At 42.9% G+C, this 19,578-nt stretch overlaps 1 protein-coding gene across 1 annotated transcript in view; it reads left to right on the top strand.

Annotated features, from left to right (window-relative positions):
- The window catches only part of dgkb (diacylglycerol kinase, beta), a 152,189-nt gene that overhangs the window by 35,158 nt on the left and 97,453 nt on the right, over nucleotides 1-19,578 (top strand). Inside the window, exons 8-15 of the mRNA XM_079562229.1 lie at nucleotides 167-286; nucleotides 1,139-1,256; nucleotides 1,641-1,729; nucleotides 3,587-3,703; nucleotides 5,503-5,601; nucleotides 6,869-6,970; nucleotides 11,648-11,721; nucleotides 13,876-13,950. Of these exons, the coding sequence (XP_079418355.1) occupies nucleotides 167-286; nucleotides 1,139-1,256; nucleotides 1,641-1,729; nucleotides 3,587-3,703; nucleotides 5,503-5,601; nucleotides 6,869-6,970; nucleotides 11,648-11,721; nucleotides 13,876-13,950 (794 nt within the window). The remainder of the gene's footprint in view (nucleotides 1-166; nucleotides 287-1,138; nucleotides 1,257-1,640; nucleotides 1,730-3,586; nucleotides 3,704-5,502; nucleotides 5,602-6,868; nucleotides 6,971-11,647; nucleotides 11,722-13,875; nucleotides 13,951-19,578) is intronic.

Genomic DNA, 19,578 nt, shown 5'->3' with positions numbered 1-19,578 from the left:
TTTTATGCTTTGTTTCTTGTTGCACTTCACATGGTAATAATAATAATGAAATATGAAGAATGTAATGAATTAGACTGCTTTAAATTGTGTTCGCTATAGTATTGTAAAACTCTACAGGCAGCTGTTGCAGTTGTTTCCCTAAAGCTTGTGTTTTGACGTTGTGCAGATCCTCCAGGAGATGATGCAGGAGATCGACTATGACCACGACGGCGTGGTGTCTCTGGAGGAGTGGATCCAGGGGGGAATGACCACCATCCCGCTGCTGGTGCTGCTGGGCCTGGAGACGGTCAGCCCTTATTCCATGTTTCCATGCAGGTTATACTATATGTGCTGAAGAAAAGGCCACAGATAGAATGTGCTATTGAATTAGGACATTGCAACTCTGCCTGACAAAAGTAGACACAAAAAAGGTCACACCCAATATAGTTTGTTAAGAAATACTACACTAAAAACATGTCAATAGTATTGCATTAACTACTGATTAAATAACCAACTACAATCACCAAAGATAATAATGTGGAGGCCAAAGATTAAGACATGAGTGGTTGCAAAACCAAATGTGCTGCGGGGTTGGTCAAATGTAAAGTGATTGACAGAATAATCAACAAATTATTCTTTAATTCAATCGTGATCCCAGGCAAGCCCATTGGTCACACGCTCTAATGTTTGGTTGTAGCACCTTTACTTTTGATGGCAGCATCATTAGCTGTGGCGTTGTGTCAATAAGCTTCTGTAATGTGGAGCCAGATGAGGGGAGAGCGTGACCACTGCCTTCTATTATTATCTTATTATCTAGTATTGGGTTTGTCCAGTAACATTCACACGACAAGCTTTTCCTAAACTCAGTTGAACTGCAGAGAATAGAATCCATGAAGATTGAATCCTTGTCTGACTGCATTTCACCACTAGATGGAACTATTGGACCAGTTTTAGCTGATCACTCACAGGAGGCTTTTTTTTTATATTTTATGAATGAGCCGTTTCTATTGAGGAACATCTTTGCGGTTTCCCCCACTGCACAGAAATGCACAAACAGAGCCGACACAATGGAGACGGGATATTTAGTACTTTCTCTGTGATCGTAGCCTTTGCAGCTGTTCCGATCGACGTTCTGAATGTTTTCTCTCCTCTCCTGCAGAATGTGAAGGACGACGGGCAGCACGTGTGGAGGCTGAAGCACTTCAACAAGCCGGCCTACTGTAACCTGTGCCTGAACATGCTGATCGGCCTGGGCAAGCAAGGCCTCTGCTGCTCCTGTGAGCCCTTTTCACTTTGTATTTGTATTTACTGCTGCTGCACAACTGGTGTGTCAGGAAACAGGAGCCTAGCAATAGGAAATAGGATCGTAAAGGTGCAAAATCATCATAATTGTATAGAAACGGTTCACACGCACAAATAAAGCTAACATGACTCATCTTTAGCCCTGGCCTTACATTTAGGAAACAAGGCCAGTCTGATCTACATCTACAGGACAATGTGCAAACAAGGAATAGTTCATAGGGTTTGATGAAGAATAAAAACATTGCAGAAGCTTTGTCAAGAGCTCCTTTAAGATTCTCTCAATAAGAACTCTTGATTAAAATAAATGACTTTCTATGCTCTACGTAATAAACTAATGTAATGTGTTTCCCCCCCCACAGTCTGCAAGTACACGGTGCACGAGCGCTGTGTGTCCCGCGCTCCCCCGTCCTGCATCAAGACCTACGTCAGGTCCAAGAAGAACACGGAGGTGCGTCGGATTGGAGTGTTTAGCCGCGGGCACGATCGGATTACCGTGAGGGGCGCTCTTACTCCGAGGGGAATTAAAGCAACTCAGTCTGGCCCTGAGCGTGGAGAATCACCGAGTGTGTCTGCGTTACAGAGAGTTGGGGAAACAAATCAGAATCGTGCCATAGCGGCTAGCCTCGTCAGCTCATAGGGACATTATGGGGAAAACATTTTATAAACTGAATGTTATAGACATATAAGGTCTGAGCAGCCAAACCCACGGACACACACGCATCTGTAATTCTAACACACTTGCCTCCAATGATCCGGCCCCACCCCCTTCTCTTGGTCTCACAGAAAGCTTTGGTCTAGATCATTTGTCATTCAAAGTACTGTAAGTGTTTTAGCAAGTACTGGACTCAAAGTAACATTTCTTTACATTGAAAACAGCCAGAACGCTTCTGCCAAAATTGACAGAACACTCAGAAATGTGCCCAGTTTCAGGGGCCTGGAAACCCTAACCTGCAAAAGCCACACACATTTTACAGTACAGATCAACATTTGCACTGATCCAATGATTTGACATCCATTTTTAATAATAATGACAATAATAAAAGTACATTTCATCACTGCAAAGAGAATGAAAAACATTAGATGCAAAACATATATTTACAAACTATTTCCTCAGTTAATTAATAATCACCAGTGTCGCAGACTGTGATTGAATTTATAAAAGATCTTCTGTGGACCTGCTTTGACCACACTTCAGCGCCATCACCCGGGACGCCTGTCAGAGCTCGAAAAAGTGAAGAAAAAATAACAATATGGTCCCAAAAAACTCACTTGTGCAATAAATAGGGCTGGGTGCTACTTTTCCTTTCCAATTCCAGTACTTTAACAATACTTCATGATACCGATACTCGATACCTGAACGATATTTTTTTCGATACATATATGAAAATATTTGTGGAAAAAACAGGTTTCATCTCCAATGTCAAGAAATGTGTGTGGGGGATTGGGGGGAAATAGGGAAAATATTAATAATAAAAGTGAGCAAAAATGAGGACGATAAATGGGGAAAAATAAGAAAAACATTGTGTAAAAAAAAAATATTTTATTTGAGCTAGTATAACCAAGTCACTTCCTTTAAAGTGATAGTCTGTACGTTTGCAAAGTGAGGAGAGGGAGAGTGAAATTTGAACGTAAACAATCAAACTCCTCCCTCTTTAACCAGAAAGCCCTTCTTAGTTTGCCCCTCCCTCCTGATTGGACCTGATAGGCTGGTTCACAGGAAAAGCTCGTCTCATTGGTCGACGCGGGAGGATACTAGACTCTGGTTATTTGCTGAGATCCGGAAAATAGGATCTTCACAAAACGTAATTTATCTACATTATTACTTACTTTACATCAAAATGCAGGACCAGCTGATCGATTTGGCACATTTGATAACATTTGTATAGCATTTAGACTTCCAGACTATCACTTTAATTCTGTCCCTGGACCAACAGCATCAGAAGTTGGATCTAAAGATAGAAGATTGTTTTTGGTACCTGCTTTTGATACCAGAAGTACCTACACTTTTTTAGGTACTTTTACCAGACTGGTGTGGTGTAACGGTACCAAAGTCTAGTGATAATTGTGTGCAGTGTAAGAGCGGGTCAAGTGCAGATCCTAAACATCACATATGGACGATGTTCTCCTTGGATTCCTAATCTAAAGTCTTGGAACAAAGCGGCCTGACCTCACCCCGGCCTGGTGCGACATGTCTGATTGGGCTTGTGGTCCTGTTGTTTTGGCGCTGTGCACACATCTTGTTTTTCTCCGGCAGGCTTCTTTTCTCACCTCTTCCTCACTGTGCGCTGTGTCCCCGGCTCCGCAGGTGATGCACCATTTCTGGGTGGAGGGGAACTGCCCCACCAAGTGCGACAAGTGCCACAAAACCATTAAGTGTTACCAGGGCCTGACCGGGCTGCACTGCGTGTGGTGTCAAATCACGGTAAGCGCCTCCCGGGGAGAGCCAGCCACCTCTCATTATACTCCCACTGCTCCGGCTTGTTTAGGGCCGCCTCACAAGGCACGCCGCCAATTTACACTCGCACCACACTTGTTTGTTCTCCCCCAAAATGACGAGCGCAGAACACACGGAGATAAGGAGCTGATGAGGAAAGTTAAAGAGAGCGTTCTTATTCATTCACGCCCTGCGCTGGAAAGCTTTAGTTTACATTGACTGGCAGGATGAGGATGTCAGGATTTACTAGTTTTGTTATTACCATGATTATGAAAGGACGCGAAAGGTTGACCGAAATCATTCTTTACCGCAGAAATGTCTTGTGTGAGGTACGGGCCGCTGCAGCAGCACTTACACTCACCTGCAGCTGGGCGAGGTTGTAGAACGCTCTATTGGAGTCAGCAGTGTGGGACCTCTGGGGGAAACAAGTGTCCTGCTTTCAAAGCCTCGCTCGGAAAGGTGCAGCAAAAGGCGTCGATGCGTCGAACATGAAACAACCTCTAGGATATATTTCTTTGCTGTAAATGTCCAGTTCAAGGTAACAAACTGCATAATCCCCAATAAAGTTGTCCAAATGTTCAGAAATAGCCGCTACAACTGGCTCAGGATGCAAACAAAAAGCAAATGTGCTCCACTCTGCCCCACTGTAATAAACTCAAATGAAAATGAAAGCGCACACACACACACGCACACGCGCGCGCACGCGCACACGCACACGCACACGCACACACACACACACACACACACACACACACACACACACACGCGCACACGTGCGCACACACACACACACAGCGTCTTCTGTGTTATAGCCATTATGCTATGGCTCATTTGAAAGGTGAGACTCTAAGCTCTCCGTAGGTGAAAACAGTTTCATTCTATCTAAGAAATCTAAGCTAAACAGAGGCTAGTTTTGATCAAAATCACAGATTTTTTTTCTAGAAATGGAGATAATTTGTCTTTTATGAAACACTCTCCTTTCTGATTAACTCCTCTCTCCTCTACAGGCACTAATGTTATGTGAAGAGGCAGATGCCGAAATATCTCAGTTTCAACGACACCACACCTTTTGAAACAGTGCATGTATCGATCGCTTTCTATCGCGTGTGCATTTAAACAGCCTGGTTCTCGGATTGAGGACTTTAACAGGATATTTCTTGGATCGAAACGCAAAAATACATATGAAATGTCCAGATCGTAACTTTTCACAAGTTTTTGATGGTCATTTATTCCACTTCTGTTCATCACAGAGCTACCAAAATCACACATAAGGTCTAGTTTCATTATGAAAAAAAAAAAGCAAAAACTTTATTCCGCTCGATAATCGTCAATAATCGACTGAATTATTCTCTTACAGTAATCGTAACTCAAACATTTGAAATCCTGACATCCCCACATACTGTACAGGGAAACACAATAAGAGTCTGACAGTTCTTAGTCACAACAGGTTTGAACTTCTGTCCAGAGCGGCTTTAGCAAATGAAGCCGCCCTTTTGTGGCTCTTTATGGCTTTTTTGTGGCTTTTTTGTGGCTTTTGTAATGTTTTTGTCACTTTTTTAAAAATCAGTTTTTACCTTTCTTCTTTTGTTGCATTTTCATCCTCGTTTTCATCTTATATTTGTCACTGTTTTGCCGCTTTTTTCAAGAAGCTTTTAGATTTAGGTAAAGCTGGAGAAAATGTGCTGGGTTCAGGCGGGTTAACACTGGAAACTGACTGACCAGCAGCATCTGTACTTTTCCTGGAGTACAGAACCCATTTGAACGCCGTGCCCCTCCTCTGGTTGCAGCTCCATAACAAGTGTGCGTCCCACGTGCGTCCCGAGTGCGACTGCGGGCCCCTGAGGGACCACATCCTGCCGCCCAGCTCCATCTGCCCCGTGGTTCTGGTAAGAGTACAGTCCCAATCATCACCCGCCGCTCGCCCAAATAACGAGAAGTGGAGCCGCCGCGGGGCCACAGGCTCTACAAGCAATTAGGCTCTGGTTAAGGTTTGGACTCTCCAGTACGAGGGGAAAGAGTCTTCCATTGTTGGCTCGACTAACCCAAAATATCAAGTCAGGATCAAAACAAGGCTGAAATGGAACTGGGGAATTGGGGAAAATAAAACCAGACTATTATAGATTTTGAAGTTCCCATTTGTTTTTGTTTTAATGTTGTAAATCTCACTCTGATAGAAAACCTGAGTTATTTTGTGATATATTATAGTAGCTTTATCGACATCAAATCACAGTGGAGGTTTTGACTACTGCAATAACTGAACCTCAAGAGGCTGAGGCTTTCTTTTCTTCCGTCTCTGTATTTGAGTGATGTCTCTGAGCTCAGGTTTCTATAAAGCGGAAAGTGTTTAGACGCTCTGTCATTCTATCCCTGACATATTATTTAGTCCCGTGGCTGTCCCCCAGAGGTACTCTGAATGTCGGGGAAACTCCTCCAGAAGAGGGCGCTGTCCACATGAAAACAAGAGTCCCTGAACGTAGATTATTGTTCAAAAGTGGGGCAGTTTGAACATAAATATATTGTTTGACGTGACTTCCTTCACTCATCATTTTAGCAGTTTATGCATTTAAAGGTATCAAATATAAGAATCGCAGTATTTTTCTGACTTATATTGTGCCAGCTTGGCGATGCAGTGTGCAGCCCCCAGTAGATTGGATGCAAAACATATTTGAACTTAAAGGCACAACTTTTATGAATGTGTTTTTCACATTTCATGGAACATTCTATCCCACATACAAATGAATGGTGAAAACGGCTCAATACTAAACTATGGTGAGGAACAGTACGATGTGTCCTTTTCATGGTGTTTATGTCATTTCTGTGGTTTCTTTATCATTTACATACAGTAAACAGGCTAACCGACATCAATTACACACCAATATGGACGTTTTTTTTGCTGTATAAAGCATTGCATAACGCCTAAACATAAACAGGTAACAACTTGAATCAAAAATGTTTTGAATTTGGTTTGATTGTGGGATGCAAGGAAGTATCCCCCAGTGAAGTGGACTGAAGGTCTAAAACCTCGATCCTACATTTCATCTCAGCCAAGTACAGAAGATCTTTGTTTCATCAGCAGTGAAGAAAGAAAGCCCTTTCAAAGCCACATGTGGCTCGGGTTGTTAACCTAAAGAACGCCTCTGTTTTTGCCCGTAGGAGAGGCAGTCGACGCTGAGGAAAGACTCGCGGTCGAGCCAGTCGAGCCGGGGAAAGATGCAGCGGGCCAACTCGGTCACAGTGGACGGACAAGGCCTGCAGGTGAGCCACACAAACAGCCTGGTCAGGACCTCTGGGGGGAGCTTTTACATGCTCTTCTTGTGTCTGGGCGCGTTTCCTTCAGATGATCTGGATTCACCCATGGATCTAAAACATTCACAGTTTAGGCTAATCCTCCAGGTCGAGTGTGGGGTTCTGGCACTGAAGGATGGTTCAAGATATTTGTGGAAAAAATGTCTTTAAATGTTGTGAAACGTGTGACAAACCGAGACGTTGGAGGTGCGTGAGGAGAGCCAGGAATTAGTTTGGACCACAATAACACTGAAAGACGCTTTATATTACATCATTCATTCACCCATACTCGGTGGTGGTAAGCTGCTATTGTAGCCACTGCTGCCCTGTGGTAGAATGACGGAAGCGAGGCAACCACTACTTTCTCACTACATTCACCCAGGCGACGGTCTCCCATCCCAGTACCGACCAGGCCCTTCCTGCTAAGCTTCCAAGGTCTGACGGGACTGGTACCTCGACGAGACACTGCAGTGACAACATCTATTCTCCACGCGGCGGTTTTACCCTTAAAGGGGCTAGATGAAAGTTTGCCATTTTATACTCACTACTGCCACCTCAGGTCATACATGTAACTGCACCTTCCATTCATCACATTAGGACATGGCTGGGACAGGAAAAAACATAATTTTAACATTTTTAAGCTCCTTATAGCCCCTTTAACATAGTTTTAATCTCAAAGTAGAAAATAGACCAAACTCACCCTTTTACGATGCCAAAAAACAGTTTTTACAGATGTTCTTACTAATAACTACTCATTCAAAAACTAATCTAATCCCCTCTGAACAAATCTGTGTGTCGGTGAGCCAAAGATGAATTTCCACCTCGGTAGACAATAAAATTCTATTCTATTCTATTCTATTCTATTCTATTCTATTCTATTCTATTCTATTCTATTCTATTCTATTCTATTCTATTCTATTCTCTGTAACTAATATATCAACAAAATAAAACCATACATTTAAACCTGACTCTATCCATTATTTAGATTTTGTTGCTTAAATTACCTGCAGTTTTGGCCATTTTCACGCATTTCCACAGTAAAAGTGAATTTGTCTGATTTCAAGTGAGATTTCTGCTTGTTCCGTTTGGCTAAGCATATCTGTCTGATCTTAGATTCGTTCACATTTTTGTCTCATATTGATATCAATAAAGTTCAGCAAACGTTCCAAATGGATATCTGCAGCTCACTCAGGGCAGGGCACCCTTTTTCATTCCCATACTTAATAATAAATTTAATAATAAATTTTATTTATATTGCACTTTACATTTCAGCGAAACCTCAAAGTGCTACAACAGAATAGTAAAATCTGATAAAAACAAAAAGAACATTCACATAGTAAAAACAACACAGCAAACAAACAAATTAGTCTGAAAAGGCCTTTAAAAATAAATGTGTTTTTAGGCCTTTTTTAAAGGCCTCAACACTCTGGGGAGCCCTCAGGGACTCTGGCAGGGCATTCCAGAGTCTCGGGGCAACTGCCTCATTCCCATACTTGGTTTTCGATACTGAAACCTGAGCAAAACTTTTTCCCGATACCTATGCTAACATATTTGTCGTCTAGAACCAGAAAACAGAACAATAAAAGATATACACATTTACAATATCGGGTTCATCTCCAATGTCAAGAAATGGGGAATAATTTGGGGAAAAATGGGGGAAAATTGGGAGAAATTGTGGCAAAAACAGGGAAAAATTTAGAGAAAAATTGTGGGGTGAATGGGGCAAAACTAGAGAAAAATGGGAAGAGTAGAGGGAAATGGGAAATATTAGTAATAAAAAATGAGCAAAAAATAAGGAAAAATTGTGCCCTGCCCTATTCATATGTGGTGAATTTGAAAAAGTCAGGTAAAAAAAAAGCAGACTCCTCCGTCTGTCAGACCTGCCCCGCACGTTTCCACGGAGAGAAATCCTCATATCCCCCGCACATTCATCTCTGCCCCATCAGGCGCTAACCAGCGTAATATTCAAGATTATTATTTATAATTACAGGAAGTAATGGATCACTCAGGCCGGACAGGGGGTCGTTAATTCACCACCGGTCTGCTGGGACGGACGTCAGAGCGCGGGGGCGGGGGGGTGTCAGAGCGGGGCAGATTTCCCCAAACGGACGGTCTGCTGTTGAGTAGATCCATCTAGATCAGGGGTTCTCAACTGGTGGGTCGAGACCATCAGAGGGTCACAGAACACATGCAAACTCCACATAGGAAGGCCCCGTCCAGGTGGGAATCGAACCTGGGACCTTCTAGCTGTGAAGCGTGAGTGCTAACCACTGCGCCCACCGTGCAAGACACACAGATTGCAATCACAACTAAGATAAGATAAGATGATACTTTATTGATCTCACAGATGGAGAAATTGCATTCGATGAGAGAGCATCCGGCAGCAGCACCCATTCAGTGCGCACCACTCTTTTTCCACTCTTTTTTTTTTTCTTTGGTGAAAGATGGTTGTGTCGCGGCCGCCATCTTCACTGTTTTGGTCACAGGAGGAGCTCTTGCGCTTGGCCACGATGTTCTTGGCCACACAGGTGTAGTTGGCCGTGTGGGACAGACGCGCCTGCTTGATGATCAGGTTGTGTCCACGGTGATGTAGAAGTTCCTGTCCTCGGCCGGGTCGATGATCTCGTTGTCCTTCAGCCACTCCCCCCGTATGACCTCGGAGGATGGAGAAACTGTAGCTGCCCTCTGTCTCCTCTGATCATCTGAAACGGTGCACCGCCTCCTGGGCTTGTCCCCGTCTCAGAGCGTGGTTTCCTGCACTGGTCAGCTCCACCTCGTCCTTCCTCTTCCTCCTGCTCCCTCCACAGTCTATCACCATCTCCTCGTTGGTCCCTTTTGTGACTTTTTTGTAACTCTGTGCGTGACTTCAAATCATAACAAGAAGTGACTTCCTGTTTTGATCCAGCACGCCAAAATAAAAGCCCCATCTTATTCATTAGTTCAGCAGTTCATTAGTTTAACTTTCAGATCATTTTGAGACGATATCTTTTACATTAGATGTATTTTATACATATTTTTTGTGAAATTAAGCCAAATATCAAAATATAGTATCTAAACTAACATAATTAAACCAGATTTAAAATTTTAGATTTAGATTTATTTGTCACATGCAGGTCAACACACAGTCAACAATGCAATTAAATGTACTTACACGCGTTCCAAATGATTATGCACATTGTATTTCAGTGTCATGAAGGTAAAAACAAAGGTTTTTAATGAAACTCATGGATGGTATCGTGTCTTGGGGCTCTTTGAATCACTGACATTAAAGGAACAGGCCACCGTTTTTACATACTGAGATATGTTCTTACCTGAGCTTTGACGAGTTCTTTAGGACCTGTCTGATCTTCCCCCGTGCCTTCAGTCACGTCAACACAGCGCAGACGGCGTTAGCATTTAGCCTCTCCCTCTCTCCTCTATTGCTCCAAAATACCAGGGTAATAATACCAGGAGTAGTTTGAAATCCGCGCAGTAATCTTTACTTTACTGCGAGGATGCCAAACTACTCCTGGTATTATTACGCCTTACAATATAGTTCCCCCTTTTATCCGCTTAGAAAATCCACATTGTTTAATTGTGTGTAATTATACTTTGTAGTGGAACACTTCACGTAACCATATTTAAATAGGGAAAACGTGGAAGAGCTTGGTAGCTTCTATCTTGACCTGTTTTGGAGCTATAGAGGAGAGAGGGAGAGGCTAAATGCTAACGCCGTCTGCGCTGTGTTTACGTGACTGAAGATCAGACAGGTCCTAAAGAACTCGTCAAAGCTCAGGTAAGAACATATCTCAGTATGGAAAACCGGTGGCATATTCCTTTAACCTCAGAGACCTGGGATGATTAGTTTTCAGGTTAAGCCCAGTTAAGGGAAAAACTACTGAAAAAGGATGTTTCACATTATTATCATCATTTTCAAGCAATATGGGAAAGAAAAAGGGTCTCTCTGCTGATGAAAAGCGTGAAATAGTTGAATGCCTTGGTCTAGGTATGAAAACCCTCGATATTTCATGAAAGATGAAGCGTAATCATCAAACTGATAAGAGATTTGTGGATGATTCAGACACACACGGGTTTGTGCAGATAAAGGCACAATGAGGACGGTTTCTGCCAGACAAATACATCGGATTAATAGAACAGCTGCTACAAAGCAGCAAACAGGTATTTGAAGCTGCTGGTGCCTCTGGAGTCTCTGAACATCAAGGTGTAGGACCCTCCAGAGGCTGCAGTGTGGTCTCTGGTGATGTTATGGGCCTTCCTCAGACACCGCACTGGTTAATGTCATGGATGACGGGAAGACTGCACCCAATGATCTGCTGCCACTCTGGCTGCTACTGCTCCTATATGTTTTGTTCCCAATGTTTAGCACCTTAACTTAACACCTTCAATAAATACAGCATTAAGGATGACTGAAAGGTGGAATAAGGACAGCATTGTCGTACTTAAATGATCACAATAGTTCTGTAACATGACTGCCTTCTTCACATTGTGCTGCCCTTCAGTGCCAGGCCCTGACAGTGGCGTCAGAATCTGGGTTACACTGGCTTTGGAGCGGCTGCGTTGCTTTTGTGGAAGTGGAATTCGCTGTGAAGCTTCTTCCTGCCGCCGTCTCCAAACACCCACGCTTTTGTTTTGACATCTCTCGTTCAGATCACAACAATAGAGGGCACTCATCCCCTGCTCGTGTTCGTCAACCCGAAGAGCGGGGGCAAGCAGGGGGAGCGGTGAGTACACACGCACACGCTAACACACGCACACGCTAACACACGCACACGCCAGGGGAGAGTCACGAAGGCCAGGCGCTGCAGGGGAAAGGGAGCAAAGAGAGTGAAACTTAAGCTGTAGATTACTCACATGAATATGAGAAAAAAATGTATTGCAAGTTTTCTGTCAGTTCATGATTTCACACGAAAATAAGGCGTTTTGTGTGTACAAGAGTTTTAATTTGCTATTATAATCTAATACATTTAAATATTGTCTTGTTTTTTGAAGTCAATAAATCAGGCTGGGAATTAGATCTTGAAAAATTCTTCAGTCTAAACCGATGGTAGAACCTAAACTTTTTCCCGATACCAGACTGGTGTCATTTAACAGTAGCCAGCCCTATTGGTGGCATTAAATATGTCTTATTGGGACATTGAAATGTCATTAAAAAGCCTTCAGCTGGACTGATTGATGAAAAAGCTGCTCAGTGGAAGCGTGTGATAAAATGCAGTCTCTCCCTGTTGAATTAGCGCTCGGGCTTGTCTTGTCTGCCTGCTCGCCCCCCTCCCGCTCCTGACCCCCTCAGGCTAATTGGCTTATTACTGAAACATCTCCATTCAGTCCCTATTACCCCCCGCCCTCATCTGTTTAAATGATGAGATCAAAATACCACTCGGGCCGGTTGATATAATGGAATTGGAATTAAAATATATTAGTCTTTCTAATGGTTAGTCCCTGAGGGGGAGCTTTACCTCGGGCCATGTCCACTGCGATGGTCCGTCACACGCCGGGCGGCTCCGGGGAGAATCGGAGGGAAAAATAGATTCAGAGATATCGATTGGAAACTTTTGCCTTAACTGAGTGCATTTTCTCCAGTCCGGCTTTACCCAAACGCTTCTCGACTGGAGCGGACAGCTTATAGGCCAGTGTCACGCCTCATTTGAAAGCTAAGACCTACAAAATTCATCTTTTGTAGCATCTGGAAGAAACCTGGCTGGCTGCCCTCTGTCTCCTCTGAGGTGGTGTCCTGCACTGATCAACTCCACCTCCTCTTTCTCCTGCAGCTCCCTCCGCTCCACAACAGTCTTTCACCATCTCCTTGTTTGTCCCTTTTTTGTTTAATAATAATAATAATAATAATAATAATAATAATAATAATAATAATAATGCATTGGTTTTATATAGCACTTTTCTGGACACTCAAAGACACTTTACATTGCACTATTCGTTCACTCCATACTTGGTGGTAAGCTACTATTGTAGGCACAGCTGCCCTGGGGTAGACTGACAGAAGCGAGGCAACCAGTCTGCGCCATCGGCCCCTCCGACCACCACCAACAACTCACTCACTCACTCACACACTCCATCCACTGTTCCCAAACGGTCTCCCATCCAAGTACCGACCAGGCCCTTCCCTGCTGAGCTTCTGAGGTCTGACGGGATTGGGCAGAGCAAAGGCGGTATCACCACCTTTCCTGTAGCTCCTCCTGTGACGCCTCCACTGTGCTGCAGGTGTGGGGGCTCTCATGCCCTTTCAGTGTCTCAGAAGAAGACATTTGTCAGGTCTCAAATGGGTTTAGCTGACAAAAATGTGACAAAATAGTGACAAAATGACTAAAACATGACAAAACAAGGCGTGACACTGGCCTATAGGCTGAAAGCTCCAGTCGTCTTATTTAGATGGAAGTGAATTTCCAATTTTTTTTAAATTTCCCATTGACATAATATGGTTGGCATGGCAACAGTTTAAATCAGGGGACACCCAGGTGGCCTTTGACGCATGCCCAGTAGCCCTTGAGGGTTTAGACTCACTACAAGTTTAAAATAAAGCTACTTTGATGAAATGACCATATTTGGATTACAGTGTCATCTCGGGCTACACGTGGATACCAAACATGTCAGTATTTGTTAAAGAATAAGCGTAGGAAAGACCAGGGAGTATTTGCAGACATAAAAAAAAAACATAATAAAATAAGCATTGTAAGCTGAGTTGGGTCTTTTTTTTTACTCTGACAATAAAACTACATTGTCAAGGGAGAAAACTTCCCACCATTGCATGAAAAATCCAAGTCTTCACTTTCAGCGTCTCGCCTCAAACCTGACTCATAATTCACTTCATTAACTGTTGATTGTCCCCATTGATTTAATGAATACTTTTTTACTTTATTTTGCAGGATTTACCGGAAGTTTCAGTATCTGCTCAACCCAAGACAAGTTTACAACCTGGCCAAGAACGGACCTATGCCTGGGTACGTACGGAACACGAACTATTGTAGAATAAAGGAGAAAAAAACAAATGGTAAATGAACATTGACATGACCTTTTTAACCAATGAAGCAACATTTTACTGCACGACTCCAGGCAGACATTTAAAACCCAAAACAAGCCATTGCAAACCACATACTGGTGTTAATGCTGTTCCTGGACCACATTAGGCTTGTACCTTTTTTGTTATCTATGCATTTGTCTGGTGCACTGGATCTGTCATTCCCTGTAGCCTGGTCATCTGCAGGGTTTCCTGTGTTTTTGGAGGATGCATCGCGGTGAGGCTAAGCCGTCGACTGGACGGGGTTTAGTAGAGTTGAGGTCATTTCACTTCAGTTTACAGATCAAGGAGGATATCTTTGTGAGACAACAGAATAGGGGAACATGCGCTAACGACTTCTGCATTCTGCTAAGTGAGTAAACCACTTCCGGTCACCGTTTTATTTAATAGGAGCAAGAACTTTTGAGCAGCTGAAAACACCGTCACTTGTTTTACACATTGTAAAACGGGTCAGTGAAATATACATACAACATGTGAAAATGGTATCCAGAGGCAGCGTGTGAAAAGACTTCAGAACAGGCTTAATGTATCTACAGAAGAGCAGCCACAGCATCGTAACAGTCCGGTTAAATCAATAACGTGACAGTTCCAAGTCTTCTGTTGAATATACGTTATTAAAACTGGCTCTTGTGTATTGTTTGTGATCACAGACGATGCAAATACACGTCCGTGGGCAGTACATGAATTTAAATAAAGTGCGTCGGGTGAGGCGGCTAAAGCTAGCTTAATGATAGCTACGGTCCACAAGCGTTAGCATTCAATAAATACGCGACTTTTACTCCTGGAATCTCTCGTTTGAGCAGCGAACAATTTGTAGCTCTACGTAGTGGAGCTATTTTGACCCGTTTCACAATGTGTAAAACATGTGACAGTGTTTTCAGCTGCTCAAAAGTTCTTGCTCCTATTAAATAACACGGTGACCGGAAGTGGTTTACTCACTTATGGAATGTAGAAGTCGTTAGCGCATAACCCCTATTGCAGTCTCATCAGGGATTGGGGACTGAGGTATTCCTTGTCCCCTCTAAAAAAAAAAAATATCTACATGAGTTTAAATGTCTCAAATTGAACATAATATTTTTAATTTGAGTTGTTTTGACGAGTTAAGATTCAGTTGGGCTTTTGACCCAGATTATTCTACTTGGTCTGAGATGTTTCTGACTCCATTCTATACATTTTGTCTCTATTGCAGGTTAATTCCATTTTGGTTACACTTGTCCCTTTGGCAGTTTAACTTATTTCAAGCGACATTACCTGAGAACCATCTGAAATGTCATGAAACAAGCAAAGTAACTTTGATCTGATCAGGAATAAAGTCAAGTGAATGAACACCTCTCAAAACCAGATTAATATTCAAGCCATTTAAAGCCATGCTTGATATTTAGTTTTTGTAGTGAACAGCTTATTGAGATGAAGAGAACAACCCTCCTTTGTTCAGTAATGGGTCGTCTCTGCCCTCTGTCTTCGCAGCAGAACAAAGCCTTGCTAATCGAGTGATGCTGTCAACAAGTTGGATAGGTCCGTGAGTCTTATATAAGGCACAGTTTACACGGCAACAACACGGCGGTGCGTTGGTATCGGATGATTCTTTTACACAACAGCGCACATCGCCTCGACACCCTTCACTGAAGACTTTGGAGGAGGTGGTTTCACATCTCAGCGAATATGTGGACGACCTCAGATTGTGAGCTTAGATTGGCTAAACTCACAATCTCATTAAAGTGTGTTGTGTGTAATTTGCAATGACTTACTTTTACTTTAGAAAGTTCCAGAGGTGCTTTAAAAAGCCATATATAAATATGGAAGTATATGTCTGGTGTACACTGTGCAATTGTTTTGTCTTATAAGATTTTTAGATGTCCCATTGCACAACATGGGTAGAGTAAAATCGTGAGCTGCACTCGTCCCCACTCTGCAATGGTTCAAAGAGACAATGATCAAAGTTTTGTGGTCGCAGTGTCAGGCTTCAGACGGCGTGTGTTTAGCCGAGGCCAGCGCCACATGCTAGTGGGGTTTATTTCTCGGAAAAGTGCAGGGAAATCCCTGTAAAATGCGGAGTCGGACCCGCTCATGACTCTGGTGTGCGCTGATATGTTGACAAGACACTTGACAGAGATCATTGTTGAAGCGAGTGCTCACTCTGAGACTAGCCCTCCAAAATTTCAGACTGCCTGATGTCGGTCGCAGCTCGTCTGTAGTCGTACGACGGTTCGATTTGAAATCTCTGTCCCTGGCTCACTGTATGACCTAATTGCAAGACTCTGCCATATTATTCCCTGTCCATTCCACGCAGGGAATTGGCTTGTTGCACGGTATGGCTATGCTAGTTCCTCTGACCTGAAGTTGTGAGTGCCAGTACTTCCTGTCTGTATTCTTTTCCTGGAATAATGATCATATTGTCTAAAGATTACATGGTGGGCAGTGAGTTCCTGGTAGATGATCATATACTGTGTGTTCAAATCTTGACAGAGGATGTAACAAGTTCAGAGGAGACACCTGTGATCATAAAGGATTGATAGTTTTTGAAGCTAAAGGCTAACAATGATTAAAAAAATGATTAAAAGGCACTATTTCAAGTTGTATAATGCATGAATTATTGTTAGCCTTTAGCTTCAAGACAAACTCACTGATCCTTATAAACATAGACGTCTCCTCTACGGAAACATTCACACTGTACAGCGACTCGTTCCCTGCAGGAGGTGATCATCTACCAGGAATCACTGTCCACCACAGAATCTCTAGGAAATACGATGATTCAAACGGGTCTAAGCTAATCTTGATGGAAATTAATACAAACAGGAAGTACTAGCGCCTACAACTTCAGCTCAGAGGAACTAGCGTAGCCACATTTCGCACCGAAAGACGTGGGTGTGGTTTATCAGAGAGAGACCTAAGAGCTGAGATATTGAGCTACGACCGAAGATTTTCCCTGTCTTGTTCATCGCAGCAGCCAAAATCGCGCAGTGTACACCCGACATCAGGAACACAGCGCCGCTTGCTGGACAAAGTGTTGCATTGCAGTTTTATGGTTTTGTCGACACGTCCTCATTTTCATATAAAAGCAGATTGAGAGAGTGCTTTACTGGAGACTATTGCTGCGTAAACCGCTCCAGCTTTGTGTCCAGTGTCAAGAAGCTCCTGCAGATAGAAGCGAAACATCTTCAACTCAACCAAACCCACTGAGTCGAAGATTTAAGCCTCACTACGACGTTAGTATGGTGCGTGTCCCCAGATTTTGTTACACGCCCACAAAAAGGGGTCCCATGACTTTAAAAATATCTCTTGTAAGACATTCAGCAAATATATGTATTTTTAATATAATATATAATAATATAAATAATGAATAGTTTGTAAAAATGGCACAATGAAGAGCCAAATGTTGCCCGTGAATAACACCTGAGCCGACTTTGACGAACAGCAGTGCTTCTTCTGCAGCATGAGCGCTCCTCACGTCTAAGTACTGCCGCTGTGTTGACAAACATGCTTCTGTCTCCGGCTGAATGCTAAGTGTGTGATATTCCGGAGCGGGCCCCGTGTTCTAGGGCCCCCCTCACTCCGTATACCCCTTCCACGTTGGCGGACAGTGGCACATGCCCCTCTCCGCGCCGTGATTAAACCCGTGAGTGGATCATTTACATGCAGAGGACTTCTCGCCTCGCCGGGGGATGTCCAGCAATGTTTAAGCACACGGGGCCGAGCGGGGGCCGTGCTGCGCCGCTGTTTGGCTTTGATTAGGCCCCGAGTCGCAATCTGTGTGCCTTATAAAAAATGAATATCCCGCGGCACATGCAGGACACACGGGACGGGACGCCCAACACAATAAGAGTTGGGGCTGACCTTGCGCCCGGGCCCGAGGTGTTGTGTGAAGTTGTTTTTCTCTGAGCTGAGGCAGGGCGGTTTACTCAAATTAGGGTGTTTCCTGCCTGTTTGGATCCACAACAAAGAACAAAGTTTTTGCGGAGCTTTGAAAACCTTGGCAATTTGTTTCCAGCAGGCTTTACATCAAAATGTATTTCAGAATATTGATGCGCCATCTTTCATGACATAAATTAATAAAAAAAAATTAAAAAAGCCAAAATACATTCTACTGCAGGCTTTTCTGAAACTTTCTTTTTGTCTTTAACACATTTTTACAATTCCTCTGCTTAATTAGATGTTTGCAGAAATGTTAAATGCACGGATTTGTTGCGACGGGCATTTAACATATTGTATTTGGGCATTACAATAGTGTTAAAAAGACTTCAATTTGACTCTCCGCGACCTATAAACTGTAGACTGTAAAGTAAGACTGGACGAAGCAAGAGACAACTGGAACGTGTCCATGCTAGCAATTTAGCTAGGTTTGTGGAGCCAGCTTTATATTTAGAAAAGCCAAAGGAGAATAATCGGATGATATTGCGTCAGAATAACAAGCCTGTGGTCAATAATTCTTTAACAGTTTCATTTCTTTAAAGCAGTACTACGTAACTCATGCCCCTAGAGGCCATAAGTGCCACTGCAGGTGTCGTAGCATGTTACGTTTTCTTACTCATTAATTAAGAGTAAATCCTACGCTGACAGAAAAGGCAAAGGGACAGAGGGATATTGTACATCCAGTTACACAATGGAAATATTGTTTCACTCAAACTTGGCTGTAAATACTGTTTAAGTGGTGCTAGCCCGCAGTTAGCTTTGCCCTTTATTCTTCTTCATGATTCCATTAGTGTGTATTGGTGACTCCAACCCGGAGGCAGGAATAGTTGAAATTATGGTTTTCTGGCCAGAGACACCAGGGGGAGATGAAAGACCCTCCAATCATCCCATTAACACTTGTATTACCCCCAGAGAGACTGCGGAAAGGATTTATTAAGGTGAACAAGTTATGTAGTACTGCTTTAACATTGAAAAAAGTAAAATATAAACACATGGCGGCTAAAGCTGTGGACGATTTTATTTGATTACTTTAGGTGATCCGATCATAGTTTCTGTCCCAGCCTTGATTAGTTGCCGTTAGCGTTAGCATGCTGTTGCTAGCCACAGCGTTTTGCACAGCGAGAATAATAAAACAAACTCAAGTCTCCAGTCCTGTAGACTGGAGAAACAGCAGATTCTTACCACTCGCTTTAACTGAGTGCTTTTTCTCCAGTTCAGCTTTACCTAAATCTAAAGGTTTCTGGAGACTTACACAACTTATCTTTTTTATTGCGTTGTTGCCACTTTTTTGTTGAGTTCTTGTGGCTTTTTGTCACTTTTTGTTACAGTTTCATCTCTTTATTGCCATTACTTTTTGGTCACGTTTTTGTGTCCTCTTTTATCATCTTTTGTTACTTTTTGTTACTCTGTTTTGAGACTTTTTTTTACACTATTTTATTGCATTTTTATCCTCATTTTCACCCACTTTCTTTTTTATTTATTTTTTTCACAAAGCTTTTAGATTTGGGTAATACTTGATTGTAGATCGAAGACACCATGAACTCTCATTTGGCTGATTCTTGAGTCCACGTGTGCAGCCTAATGAAACTGGGGGTCAAAAAATATGCCCAAACACTTATGACACAGCCTGCTCTAAGTCCTG

The sequence above is a fragment of the Gobius niger genome (genome assembly GCF_951799975.1).
Source record: "Gobius niger genome assembly, chromosome: 8".
NCBI classification, from domain to species: domain Eukaryota; kingdom Metazoa; phylum Chordata; class Actinopteri; order Gobiiformes; family Gobiidae; genus Gobius; species Gobius niger.
The sequence above is the reverse complement of the archived record's forward strand: the minus strand, read 5'-3'. Positions and strand labels throughout refer to the sequence as shown.